Source organism: Rana temporaria, chromosome 1 (assembly GCF_905171775.1).
Source record: "Rana temporaria chromosome 1, aRanTem1.1, whole genome shotgun sequence".
In the NCBI taxonomy this organism is placed as follows: Eukaryota; Metazoa; Chordata; class Amphibia; order Anura; family Ranidae; genus Rana; species Rana temporaria.
The window spans coordinates 206,763,332-206,779,455 of record NC_053489.1 but is presented as its reverse complement, the minus strand read 5'-3'; the positions used below and the strand labels follow the sequence as shown (position 1 = coordinate 206,779,455).

At 34.7% G+C, this 16,124-nt stretch overlaps 1 protein-coding gene across 3 annotated transcripts in view; it reads left to right on the top strand.

Moving 5' to 3' along the window:
- The window catches only part of TBX1 (T-box transcription factor 1), a 53,169-nt gene that overhangs the window by 17,676 nt on the left and 19,369 nt on the right, over positions 1-16,124 (top strand). For all 3 annotated transcript variants that reach the window (XM_040348082.1, XM_040348066.1, XM_040348076.1), the window contains 4 exons: positions 3,813-4,149; positions 9,999-10,100; positions 12,790-12,961; positions 15,284-15,439. In XM_040348082.1, the coding sequence (XP_040204016.1) occupies positions 3,813-4,149; positions 9,999-10,100; positions 12,790-12,961; positions 15,284-15,439 (767 nt within the window). The remainder of the gene's footprint in view (positions 1-3,812; positions 4,150-9,998; positions 10,101-12,789; positions 12,962-15,283; positions 15,440-16,124) is intronic.

The window sequence follows — 16,124 nt, the reverse complement described above, 5'->3', positions numbered from 1 at the left end:
ATATACCCAGTCATATAAATTATACAAGTGCATTTTATTACAGGCGGCAATTATAACAATTGCCATTTTTATGACACCTCGTCACACTCCTGGAACTTCGTTTATAACGCTGAATCCTCTGCAGTATTCCAGTGGCAGCGGATCACAGACAGTACATATTTCAGATTATCAGCAACAGGCACAATCACGTGATGTGAAGGCAGAATAGATGTTGCTGACCTCTAGCACCCTCCTGGCCACTCCAGTGTGGAATACATGCCCTTGGTCAATGTATTTTACTTATACATATGTCACCAATGGGGACTAGTGTAAGAAGTAGGCAGCTTAACCCATTCGCTGCCAACTTAGCCCTCAAATCCCACAACCTGAAGTGGCCAATATCATATGTATTGGGTAAAGACCTACCATTGCTGACTTTTAGCATTCCCCTGGTCACTCTCGGTATAGAATACATTTACATTTACAGTGTGTAACATACAATGTACTTTAGATACATATGTCACCAATTATACCTAATGTTATTTGTAGACCGTTTAATACACACACTTGATCAATTCACTTTAGATACATATATAACCCAATTCACTTTAGATACATATATCACCCAATTCACTTTAGATACATATATCACCCAATTCACTTTAGATACATATATCACCCAATTCACGTTAGATACATATATCACCCAATTCACTTTAGATACACATATAACCCAATTCACTTTAGATACATATATCACCCAATTCACTTTAGATACACATATAACCCAATTCACTTTAGATACATATATAACCCAATTCACTTTAGATACATATATAACCCAATTCACTTTAGATACATATATCACCCAATTCACTTTAGATACATATATCACCAATCATGACTAGTGTTATATGTAGACACTTTATTACATGCACTTTAGATATGTCACCAATCATGATGTAGACAATTTAATACATATAATTGATCGATACTCTTTAGATACATATATCGCCAGTCATGACTAGTGTAAGATGTAGACAGCCTAACCCATTTACTACCAGCTCACCCCTAAACTCCCACAACCAAAAGTGCCTAATATCATGTCTTTGGTAAAAGACCTGGTATACTCCTGGTCAGTGTGGAATACATATACTTGATCAAGGCACCAGGTGAAGTTTTTTGAGTGTGTTTCACACGCCATGGGCTTTCAAAAAAAAAAAAAAAACATATACTTGATCAATGTACTTTAGATATATATACATGTCACCACCAATGACAGTAGTAAGATGAAGACAGTTTATTATCATTTATTTCAATTAATGAACTTTAGCTACATACAGTATGTCACTAATCATGACTTATGTAGACAATACATACGTAATCAATGCACTTTAGATACATATATCACCAATCGTGGCAAGTGTTATATGTACAAAGAGTAATACATACACTTGATCAATGCACTTTAAATAGTACTAGTCGTGAATAGTGTAATACTGTATATAAACAGATTTATACAAACACTTGATCAATGCACTTTAGATACATATGTCACTACTAATAATGACTATGTAGACAATACATATACTTGATCAATGCACTTTCGATGCATATATCACCATTTGTGATTAGTGTAGATGTAGGCAGATTAATACATACAACTGATCAATGTACTTTAGATACATATATCACCAATCATGACTAGTGTAAGATGTAAACAGAATAATACATAAATCCGATCAATGCACTTTAGATACATTAATTGCCAATCATGACTAGTGTGAGATGTAGACAGATTAATACATACACTTAAACAATGCAATTTAGATATATTACCAATCGCGACTAGTATTATATGTAAACAGAATAATACATACATTTGATCAATACTTTAGATACATATATCACTAATCATGACTAGTGTAATATGTACACATAATAATACACTTGATCAATGCACTTTAGATACATACATCACCATAACGACTAGTGTAAGATGTAGATGAATGCATACACTTGATCAATGCACATTAGATACATATACCATAACGAGTAGTATTATGCACACATAATAATACACTTGATCAATGCACTTTAAATACATATATCACCAATCATGACTAGTGAAAGGTGTAGATGAATGCATACACTTGATCAATGCACATTAGATACATATACCATAATGACTAGTATTATATGTACACATAATAATACACACACTTGATCAATGCACTTTAAATACATATATCACCAATCATGACTAGTGTAAGATGTAGATTAATGTATACACTTGATCAATGCACATTAGATACATATATCACCATCACATGTGTACACATAATAATACATACACTTGATCAATGCACATTAGATACATATATCACCATAATGACTAGTATTATATGTACACATAATAATACACACACTTGATCAATGCACTTTAAATACATATATCACCAATCATGACTAGTGTAAGATGTAGATTAATGTATACACTTGATCAATGCACATTAGATACATATATCACCATCATATGTGTACACATAATAATACATACACTTGATCAATGCACATTAGATACATATATCACCATAATGACTAGTATTACATGTACACATAATAATACACACACTTGATCAATGCACTTTAGATACATATATCACCATAACGATTAGTGTAAGATGTAGATGAATGCATACACTTGATCAATGCACATTAGATACATATATCACCAATCATGACTAGTGTAAGATGTAGATGAATGCATACACTTGATAAATGCACATTAGATACATATATCACCATAATGACCAGTATTATATGTACACATAATAATACACACACTTGATCAATGCACTTTAAATACATATATCACCAATCATGACTAGTGTAAGGTGTAGATTAATGTATACACTTGATCAATTAACTTTGGATACATATATAACTAATCATGACTAATGTAAGATGTAGACAGCTTAACCCACTCAATGCCAGTTTAACCCTCACCCCCCCCCCCCTAACCAGAAGTGCCCATTATCACATGTCTTGGGTAAAAGACCTACCATTGCAGCTTCCATGCATGTCAATGTGCTTAGCACTGTCATTAGTAGCAATATGTCACCTATGAGTAGTATGACATGGCAGGGAGGAGCAGCTCAGTGACCTAGGGAAGGTATGGAGTCAGGGGGGGGGGGGGGGGGGGTGACACCTTATTGGTGATTGCTGTTTGCTTTTAGCGGAAGAAAAATGCCCTGTTTGTTTAGTTGTGGATGGAGCTGCACACAAGTGTGTATGTCTATTGTTTAAACAATAGGAAGGGGAGGGCTGGAGACAGAGAGAGGAGGGGGGTGTACCAAGGGGAACGCCTTATATAACTGCCCTGAAAAGTGGGTGTCATGAGGAGGAAGCTCTGTTAAGAAGAGGCACTTGTGTGTCAATCATCCTACCAGGGTCCCAGAGGCGAGGACAAGGCACATTACCTGCAAGCTTCCAGCGTGTGCTTATCTCTCTAGAAGTAAGAACCGGTTTGGTGTGAGGACTGAGGAGGAGGAGGAGGGAGGCCCAACCTCCAGATAAGACTCCAGCAGTCAGCTCTGGGCTCCTAACACAGCACAGCTCGGGCCCCAAAGCAGGACTATCAGTGCTAGGAATGGTACCCCCACATTTGTCGGGACTATAGGAGATCAGTGGATACCCCAGCCAAGAGGACTCAGCACCCCCCCCCCTTGTTTATCCTTTCTCTGCCCCCCAATTCCTGTGATCCTTTGGGATGATTTCTGCCATCTCCAGCCCCTGGCTCACCCAGCTCTCTCACTTTTGCGATGTTGCAGCTTTTACAGCCAACAGCCTGAGCAGCCTGAACGCTTCGGGGGGCTACCACCTCTCCCCGTCCCCGGGGGACCCCTACAGCCAACATGAAGCCCACTATGAGCAGTGCTCAGCCGCCCAACACTCCTACAGCTTCGGCCCCCCGGCCTCCAGCCACCCGTGTCCTGAACCCGAAGCCTCGTCCTCCAGCTGCTCGTCCTCCTCAACCCCGGGCACCGGCAAGGCTCCGATCAAGAAGAACCCCAAGGTGGCCAACATCACCGTACAGCTGGAGATGAAGGCTCTGTGGGATGAGTTCAACCAGCTGGGCACCGAGATGATCGTCACCAAGGCTGGAAGGTAAGTCCATCATCTCCTTGTACACTAATCAAAGGGTCCATGGATTGTATAGCTAGGAGATTGCACGATCACATTGTAGTGTGTATGGTCACCTCTATTAGTCTTGGATTCTGTCACTGGCCCAGCAACCTGCCCCCCTGATCAGTCCAGGACAGGACATCCAAGTCCTGGGGTGGAAGGCTGGGAGCTAGCTATGGAAAATCTGACCGTTTTAGACAGATGATTTCATAAGGCCGATATGTCATGCTGCAAGGAGAACGAGCAGGAGAAAGATCGCTAAAAGAAAACTAAATCTAAAAAAAGATTTAATTTGCCAACATTTATTTAGACATAGGAGCTTCCTCACCTGCTGGAATAAAGTAGACACATCCATAGACACCACCAATTCTGGATGGATCCTCTGCCCACTGCTATACACCCTCCAGCACATTGCCACACAGGAATATTTAGTTCACACGTCTAGCAATACATGGGCAGCCTGATTTACTCATTTCACAACTGGAAATGCAATCATAAATTAGCCAACTATTAGACAATAAAAACAAAATACAATTTGTTAGTTACATCAGCACACAATTAGATAATTAAAATTAATTTATGATGTGAAGAGCCTCAACTCCTTTAGAAACCCATCCTCAGTACCTGGTCACACATTATACCATTTTCTTAAACTAAGTAGTGCAAAGGCCTGCCTGATTGCATACAATTTAAAAGTGTTTAGATTTGACCTGATATATTATATTTTAAAAAAAAAAGAAAAAGAAAACTAAAGGGAAATTTTACAAGAACATTGTATAATGTATGACCAACCTTTATGGCTTGTATTAGTAGATCCATAAAGTAAAAGGTCGATCCAGTAGTGTTTACAAACATTTCATCGCTGGAATAGGCGCACCTTCATAGACAAAGTTAAAGGAAATGAAAACATCAATTAGCCATTTATCAATGATCAATTAGCCAATTATGCAAAAAAATAAAAAATCCTGTTTGCTCATTTTATCTGCACATGATTAGATAATTGCATTGAATGTGAAGATCCTCAGCTCCTTTAGTAAATCACCCCTAGTATTAGGACTTGTATTGCAAGATCCATAAAGTGAAAGGTTGATCCAGGCCCGTGTTTAATGCTTTTATTTGTATAATTCCTGGTGAAATCTCTGCCACCACCCAGGCACACCAGTATAAAGACCCCTGGGATTATTGGAGAAAATAGGAGATCTCTGCTTTGTGGAGTGTGCTGCACAGGACAGGACAGGATAAGCTGGTGTTAAAACACAGCAACAGTTCCCACGTCAAGGAGGCTTTCAGGACAATGCTAGAGATCAAGACACGCCGTGGATTCCTTACTTCAATCATTTACTTCTTTCCCTGTATTATTCCAAATCCTGCACCAGGTTTATAGCTCCCTACATTCACAAAAAGTGACAGATCTATAGAACAAGCTTACAGAACTACTGCCCTCACCACACTGCGGTCACCCCATTTCATATCTGTAAAAATAATTCTTTTTACACACATTATGGAAATAATCATTTTCATTGTAACCCAATGACCCTACTCCGAAATGTAAACCACACACGGAGAATTAGATATATAGATGACAGCTTTCACCCCAAAAACTAGATATACTGTTCCCCATGTCTAGTGCACAATGGAACCTCTGCAGTGACATGTATTGAGTGCAAATGGTGCAGAATCCAAGTGTGATCATAAAAATATATATACTAAAATAGTGTATATAGTATTATATCTAGTATCATATAGTATATATACACACTAGAAGATAAGGATCTTCACACAACACATGTATAAAGAAACGTGCAAATGAAACAGGAATATTCTTTTCACTGATTGGATAAGGGAAGTTACCACTTTAGTAAATCAGACCTTTCTCTATATATCTATCTATCTATCTATCTATCTATCTATCTATCTATCTATCTATCTATCTATCTATCTATCTATCTATCTATCTAGTTATATTTATATATCTATAATTATATGTATATATCGATATCTATATATAAATATATATATATATATATATATATATATATATATATATATATATATATATATATATATATATACATACATACATACATACACACACACACACACACACACACACACACACTCTATATACACATAGAGATATATACATATATGTATATAATGACTATAAACCATATATATGTGTTTGTGTGTGTATAATATATCTATATCTATTTATCTATATATAGATATCTCTCTCTCTCTCTCTCTCTCTCTCTCTCTCTCTCTCTCTCTCTATATATATATATATATATATATATATATATATATATATATATATATATATATATATATACACACACACACACATAAATGTGTGTGTGTGTGTGTATGTTTGTATTCAGAGAGAGAGAGAGAGGTAGCAATAATATGTATTTTAAAGATATATATTATAGATAGATAGATAGATAGATAGATAGATAGATAGATAGATAGATAGATAGATAGATAGATAGATAGATAGATAGATAGATGTGTGTGTGTGTGTAACACATGTATTTTAGACTGATTCATTTTTCTTTCCATACATACATACATACATGATCATGCCACTATTATTATTATTATTATTATTATTATTATTATTACTATTGTTAGTATTATTATTAACAATAATAATAATAATACATTTTAATTGTTAAAACTTCTTGAACCATTTCTTTTTGGAAACACAACCTGTTGGTGTTTATGGGTGCTAAAATATAACACAGTAACAAATAATAATAAATATGTTATGCCATTTTACTAACCTACAATAATATCCCATTTAGCATACCAAAGCTTGTCCATTGATTTTTGCCCAAGTACATATAAATGCTGTTTACTTTACAAATACATTTTTGTAACCAATTAGGGAAAGTAGAGATATTGTATAATTATAAAAAAAAATATTTGAATTATTTTTTAATTATTAATAGCCCTACACACATACACATTTTTTTTGCACGTAGTAGTTATGTAGATGTTGCTTAAAATAACATAAAATAAAATGAGAGACAATCAGTGACCACAGACTGACCTCAAGAACCCCAAAAATGAGATGTTCTATTATAATAAGTATGGGGTCACAGCAGCTGGAAAGTCAGGCAGAAGACGCTGATGTCCCCTGTCCAGGATTTGTTTTGTGTTGGGTCTGAATTGTAGAAGACAAGGATAGAACTTGCCAGCACCTGGCCCAGTTCCTAGGCTGCAAAGTCCCTACTGTCCCCTGCACAAGCCTGGCTGGAGATGTGACCTGAGCCTGGCTGGGGATTTAGTTCCTCTGTTTGCTCATTTTCCCCCCTCGAAGCTCAGAGTAAATATTATTCCAAGTTACTGAATCCAATTAGTTCACAACAGGTGATTGAGCAGAATGGGTCACTTTAGGAGAGAGAGAGACAGATAGGAAAGGCAGAAAAAATGCATGACATGGGGGTTGAAAAATGTTCTTTTAATTTCACACCACAGCCATGTACAGTTGGGGCTCCTATCCGGCACACATGATTAACCCTTCCAGCCCCTGCTGTAAAAGCATGAGCTCAATTCCATCTGATGAAACAACAGGGGCACCCTAAATACTCACACATAAGAGGGGAGCTATTCAGCTAAATGTGTCTGGGCCCGAACACTGCAACTCTCAATCTAAGGATATCTAATCAAGGTCACACCTAGCAAGGATCGATCTACTTATTACATTGATAAGGACTTAGCACATCTGTAACCCTTTCCTGCATTTGGATCACCCTTTCCAGCTGTTTTCAGAGCTGCCTTTTGTCACTATTTGGGGATAACTGCAGGAGGCGAAATATATAAATAATCGACAATTCAACACAGGGCTTCTATTGTTTGTTACACACAAGGAATTTAGTCGTGGCCTAATAAGTCTTCATCAAATATTACCTTAGAAAATACCACTGCTTCCAAAAGTAATTATAACTGAACAAAATACACCTTTAATACCTTTGCAGGCAACCTACATTTAGAGATATATCTATCTATATACAGTAAATATATCTACATCTATATATAGATATATATCTATATATAGCTATATACAAAAATATCTATCTTTTATATATATATATATATATATATATATAGAGAGAGAGAGAGATATAGAGATATAGAGATATAGATAGATATATATATATATTCAAATATAGATCTATCCATCTATCTATCTATCTATCTATAGATAGATATATTTCTCCATATAGAGAGAGCGATATCTATCTATATATCTAAGTTACAGCATAAAAATCTTATAACTTTATGGTCAACTGCCCATAAATTCTCATCTTATTTGGATAAAATCTTATATTGTATATGAAAGGAACCACAATAGTTAGTTTTTATACCGTGGTCATATTGTGCATCTTTGCAACTAATTTCAAAACTGATAACATTAATATAAAAGAATAGACATATGTGTTTATTATATCTATCTATCTATCTATCTATCTATCTATCTATCTATCTATCTATCTATCTATCTATCTATCTATCAAGCTTTCGAGAGTGTAAAAAGAGTGAGACAGGAATAAATTGATATCAACGTACATATGATAAAATGATAAACTTAAACTGCAAAAAAATTTGTCTATATAAACATATATTATTCTTTTTGGTAATGTGATAATTTTTCTTACCAATAAAATTAAAGCTTTTTTTTCACGTAGGAATGATGAACATCATTTTTAAGTATCAGTTGTTTAGTTTAGACAACATATCAACAGATACAAAATAAATAATAATGATTAAAAAACAAAACTATATAGTATACAGATACATTTGTTTTTGTTTATTTATTATTTCTAGACTGTCCCCTTATGTGTTCTGTAAAATAGGCCAGGAAGACAGATCGGGTCGGGTAGTAGGGAAATAAAATAAGTCCTTGAATAATTCACACAGGGACCGGGTCAGCAGCCCTGCCATCTCCAGTTACCAGGCAGTAAATCCAGGGAGAATAGGGGGACCTGGCCCTGGGGACTGCTGCCATTGTTTAGGTCCAGTCTTCCAGGAATGTGTGACATGACATCTTGTTACATTGGGAGCGCATGGAAACTTGTTTGAGGGGTAAATTAGTTAAAAGCGCCATTCAGAGATGGAAATGAGCAGGAAAATGTGTGTTTTGTGCAGCAGGTCTGTCCTTCCCTGCATTGTTCTCCTGACACTCCAGCCTGAGCAATGGCCTCCATGAGAAGTCAATCATAGGTTGGAGGACACCTCCACATTCCTGCAGTGTCTCCACTTCTTCCCCATCCAACCTGAAAGCATTTCCTCAACCATACAAGTCACCAGCACCCATGAACAGTGCTGGGGCACTCTATTCACTATTGCACACATTCTTTCAGATCTGGAAAACTCACATCTCAATAAGGCATGCCATAGCAGTCAAAATAAAAACAACACTTGAGTTTGCTCAGAGATAAGGCAGATTGCTGTTATCAGGGATACACTCAGTTTAGCCTGGAGTAAGTTAGTGGCTGCTCTGCACACACTTTGAAATGGATACCAAATCCTCGTGCAGGTTACAATTAGAAGCTTTTCAGCCACACTCATCAATCTAGAGCGATGTCAGGGAACGGAGATGGACGATAAAAATCCGATTGCTGAATTGTCCAAAACCCAAATGGAAGCTATTGTCATTAGCCCATTGTAGTAGGCCTGACAGGCGCTGCCTGGGTGACTGCTGCACACTGATAACTGCTGCACACTGCTAACTCCTGCACACTGATAACTGCTGCACACTGCTAACTGCTGCACACTGATAACTGCTGCACACTGCTGACTGCTCCTCCTCTCCTCCCTGACAGGCGGATGTTTCCCACCTTCCAGGTGAAGATCTTCGGGATGGATCCCATGGCCGATTACATGTTGCTGATGGATTTCGTACCGGTGGACGACAAACGTTACAGGTGAGTACAAGAAACATTATTATTTCCTAATGAAACCAGATCACAGGAGGGTGCAATTATGATATGGGATTCCATTGCGCTTTTTTACTTATTGACATTCTGTTATCTGCTACATACTTATATAAGAATATTATTGGTGAACATGTATGGTAAATGTAGAATTTATTTGTGATCTTAAAGACATCTTCCTCCTATCATTCCCGAAATGAATAATATAGACACATATATATCATCATTTATCATCTGATGTCAAAAATATGACTCCCGAGGTAGATAAAAGATATATTAGACTCACATCAGGGCAAGGATACCTTTATATATATATATATATATATATATATATATATATATATATATATATATATATATATATATATATATATATATATATATATATATATCGTTAAATTGAAAGTAACTGTGTGTGTATATATATATATATATATATATATATATATATATATATATATATATATAAATAAATAAAGGTATCCTTGCCCTGATGTGAGTCTAATATATTTTTTATCTACTATATATATATATATCGTTAAATTGAAAGTAACTGTGTATATATATATATATATATATATATATATATATATATATATATATATATATATATATATATATATACAATATATACACACAGTTACTTTCAATTTAACGAGATTTGAAAATGTTAGTTAAATGGCTGGAAATAACACAATTAATCATTTTTACATTGAGCCTTATATACTAAAATATTGGAATTTAATTTCATATATATATATATATATATATATATATATATATATATATATATATATATATATATATATATATATATATATATATATATATATATATATATATATATATTCCTAATCCATATTATATTTATAGGAAAACATAGAAATACTGCAAAAACTGGTGCAGCTGTTCATGGTAGCCTATATCAGTTTCCACTTTTTTTTGTATTATTTTGTCAAAGCTTAATTAAACAAGCAGAAGCGGATTGGCTACCATGTAGAGCCGCACCAGATTTTGCACTTTCAGTAAATCAATCCCTATTTGTCATTTGGGGTATTTCAGGTAAAATGGCCCCTACCAGGGAGAAATTTCACATTTTGTTATGGATATTTAATTTAGAAACCCCAATTCGACAAAGCTGTAAGTAAACAGTGAGGAGTCTTGTTTTATTCTAGGCCAGGATGAATTTTTATAGAGTTATAAATAATTTTCTGGATTTTGGTTGGGGGAAATTGCTTTGTTAGCCAACCATCCCTTCATTGCCTTCAACAGAAAAAAATATCTATGCTGTGTGGTCTTATGAAGGTAACATTCTCTATATTGTTACAGTGTGTTACCATTTTATTTCACAGGTAGAATTTTATATGACAGTTTGATATATAAATTGACGTTTTTGTCGCTGGTCCAGCCGAGATATGTTCATTCCCATAAAATGTCTGGGTGTTTAATTTTAAACTAACCTGAGCAGAAAAAGAGGACTGTATAAGGGACCCAGGGGCTGGCATAACAATGATAATAGTAGCAGTAGCAGTTTTTAATAAAATCAAAGAATATAAAGACACACAATGTCAGATCATAGTCTGCATATGGAAGGCTATACTAGGTTGAGGATTTACAGGGGAAGCTGATGATGTCATTTCAGATAAGACAAGGGTGACGTCACATAAAATTAGGATTTGAATAAACATTTTGGGATCTCCACATTCCTGTAAGCGAGACATCATTTTTGGAAAACGTTACTATTAAATATGATCCATAACTTACTGATCTGCTATTTCTTTGGAAGAAGCTTCTCCATGAACCATATGTTATGTCCCTGAGTAGCTGGAGAAGGCCAACAAGTTATTTCACTGAAAACACATGTTTATGGATTTAAATGGCCAAAAAAAACAAGGATGCAAGAATTCATTGGGGATGATTTACTAAAACTGGAGAGTGCAAAATCTGGTGCAGCTCTGCATGGTAGCCAATTAGCTTCTAACTTCAGCTTGTTCAATTAAGCTTCGACAAAAAAAAAAAAAAACTGAAAGCTGCACCAGATTTTGCACTCATCAGTTTTTAGTAAATCAACCCCATTGTATTCATTAATAGTATACCAATAATGCAAATATTCTATACTAAAATAATGTGTAGCAAGGCACAAACACAATACCACTCACACATACCAATAATGAAGATGATGAATATGATAAGGAGTATTATTATTATTATTATTATAGTACTATTATTATTATTATTATTATTATTATAGTACTATTATTATTATTATTATTATTATTATTATTATTATTATTAATCTTACTGCTATTATTATTATTAATATTATTGTTGGCACTGTTGTTGTTATTTGTTTTGTTCGTATTATTATTGCTATATAATAATAATTTGTATTATTATTATTTTTTTACTTTCTACTTTACCAATAAAATGCAACGAGGATGATTTAATAAAGGAGTTAAGAATCTTTGCACAAATGTGAATTTTCACTTTATAAAGGGATAGTGGAAATGAATATTCACACAATGCAGATTTACAACTCCTTTAGTAAATCAGCCTGAAAAACTTGACCCCCCCCCCCCTGGACACACACACGCACACACACACACACACTGGTAGATGACACATGTAATGTAATGTGCTGCAATGGAGTGATGACATGGCTTTGCTCTGTACATTGTAGGTACGCCTTCCACAGCTCCTCTTGGTTGGTAGCAGGCAAAGCTGACCCGGCCACCCCAGGGAGGGTACACTACCACCCGGACTCCCCAGCCAAAGGCGCCCAGTGGATGAAGCAAATCGTCTCCTTTGACAAACTGAAACTGACAAACAATTTGCTGGACGACAATGGCCATGTGAGTGTGAATTGGGGGAATTGGGGGGAACAAGGCTGAGACTCTCATATCTTTATTATTAATCTGATATATTCAGCTGGGCACCCGACACCACTGGAGCTGGGGGCTGATAACTGGAAACATATGGAATGCTAGGCAATCGTTGGAGCTTTGTATTCAGAAGCTTATATTTATTGTACATACATTTTCTATAAATATATATTATTGGCTTGTGATTATTAAACTATCAGCCCTGCTCTAGCATTGGAATCTTGATTTACTAAAGGAGTTGGGAATCTCCAATCAAAAAACATTATGCAATCATGTAGCAAGCATCTCCACATGATTGGAAATTGATACTTTGAATATGAATTAGCTTTCTTTTCGCCTGATTGGATAGTTGAATAGAATTATAATAGCAAAATAAACGTCTCCTTTAGTAAATCAGCCTCAAATGAAAGAGGTGGTGGGCAGCACTCTTCTCTGGATCAGGCAATGCCCACAACAGGGATCTCTCCAAAAATATTCTATCGCCTGGAAACAAAAAGCCCAGGTTGTAACATTGTTTCTTTAATTGCGAAAGATTAAAACCTAGGCAGCAGTTTCTGGTTGTGTACAGCTCTTCCAGCCAACACATCACACATCACAATAACAATTTACCAATGACAGTTTAATGACATGACTATCAAGGAGATAATGCTGTACTAAGAAGAGAATAGAAATCACATCTAAACATTTGTAGCAAGTGTAATAAATGTCATTAGAAGACTTGTGTGTATACATAAATAGGGAATCGGTGTACAACAAATGAAATATACTACTTATTGCTACCACTACTACTGATGATGATGATTTTTTATTATTATTATTATTACTACTGCTATTTTTTATTATTATTATCATTGTTGTTATTATTATTATTATTATTATTATTATTATTATTATTATTATTATTATTATTATTATTATGCCCTTAACGAAAACATAATATCCCTCTTCTTCTTCTTCTTCTTCTTTTGTTATTGTTATAATGATGAGTACTGTTATTACTATTAATACTATTTATTATTACTATTATTATTATTATATTATTATTTATTATTATTATTATTATTATTATTATTACTATTTGTGGTGTTATTGTTCATAATAATAACACTATTCATCATCATCATACCAATATTATAAAAATAATAATAAAACAAAAGAAGTATAAGTCATGAAAATAAAGTATCCAGATTATTATTTTTATTATTATGTGTGGCGCTATTGTTCATAATAATAACACTATTCATCATCATACCAATATCATAATAATAATAATAATAATAATAATAATAATAATAATACAAAAGAAGAATAAGTCATGAAAATAAAGTATCCAGATTATTATTTTTATTATTATGTGTGGTGCTATTGTTCATAATAATAACACTATTCATCATCATAACAATATTATAATAATAATAATAATAATAATAATAATAATAATAATAATAATAATAAAACAAAAGAAGAATAAGTCATGAAAATAAAGTATCCAGATTATTATTATTATTATTATTATTATTTGTGGTGCTATTCTTGATAATAATAGTAACAATAATAATAATCTGGATACTTTCTTTTCATTACTTCTTATTTTTATTATTATTATTATTATTATTATTATTATTATTATTATTATTATTATGTTATGATTATGAATAGTGTTACTATTATTATGAACAATAACACCACAAATAATAATAAAAATAACAAGAAGCTGGATACTTTATTTTCATGGCTTCTTATTCCTATTCTTCCTTTTTATTATTATTATTATTATTATTATTATTATTATTATTACTATTTAGATACTTAGTTTTCGTTAATGAACTGATGTATCTATTACACTTACTACAAATGTTTCGACTTCTCTTTGACAAGTAGTAACTTGAACATCCTCGTGGTTTACCTGTTTGCATACCGAGTAATGAAACAATCAAAGAGTGTCGCCAATAATAAATATGTGGGTTATGTGCATTTATACATGACAATTAAATAATATGCCCGTATAAGAGGACATATAGATGGCCGGAAAGATACATATGTGGCCAGGACAGCGATTAGAGTAGGGCAGTGAGGCAGTTGTCCAGGGCGCACAGGAGACAGGGGTAAAAAATCAAATAAAAATGGGACAAAAGTAAAGAGAATGCCTTTGAATTCTGGTCAATAAGCAGCCAGGTAAATTTAGATGTTACAATGATTGCCTTTTGCCACCATCACTGTGGTTGGGGGAAATGTTGCACTTGTGTGTAGTTCTGGAGATGGGGGGCTAATTATCGCCGTGTCTTCCTGCAGATCATCCTGAACTCCATGCACAGATACCAGCCCCGCTTTCATGTGGTGTATGTGGACCCCAGGAAGGACAGCGAGAAATATGCAGAAGAGAACTTTAAGACTTTTGTGTTTGAGGAAACCCGATTCACCGCAGTGACTGCCTATCAGAACCACAGAGTGAGTATTTCTGGAGTTTATTACCGCTTCCAATGCATCATTTATCAGAGCCTTCCCAATGATGGATGATGGCCTGGAGAAGGAGAGGGGGGGGGGGTCTTATAATGCAGAGCAGCCACTACCAGCAAAACACAGCTCAGAGTCTGCAAGAAAGGACAGCCAGTCGTTTACAAATAAATAGACTTTTCCTTTTACTGTTCCCATTTTCCAGCGATCAGTAAGGACATTTACATATGTCACATTCACTTAGGAAAACACTTCTTTGGGGAAGGCAGGGAGAAGCCTGTGCTTTTCTCAGATGGGTGAAAAAGGCAGGAAAAAGTCCTTGGATTTCTCAGGTACAGTCTATGGGGTGGATTTACTAAAGGCAAATAGACCGTGCACTTTGCAAGTGCAGCTTCAGAGCTTAGTAATTGCTTTACTTTTCAAAGAATAGCTACATGTGCAAGAAAAAAAACAGCATTTTTAAATTGCATATGATAGGATGATGGAAGTCTGCAGGACATTATTCCTTATTTACTAAGCTCTGGGGCTAATGCACTTGCAAAAGTGTACAGTTTGTTTGTCTTTAGTAAATTAACCCCTGTGTCTTTCTCAAATAAGCACATAAGGCAAGTCAATGTCTGTGTCTTCTCTGGTAGTTAATGAAGGCAGGAACAAAGTCTGTGTTTTTTATCCTCAAGTA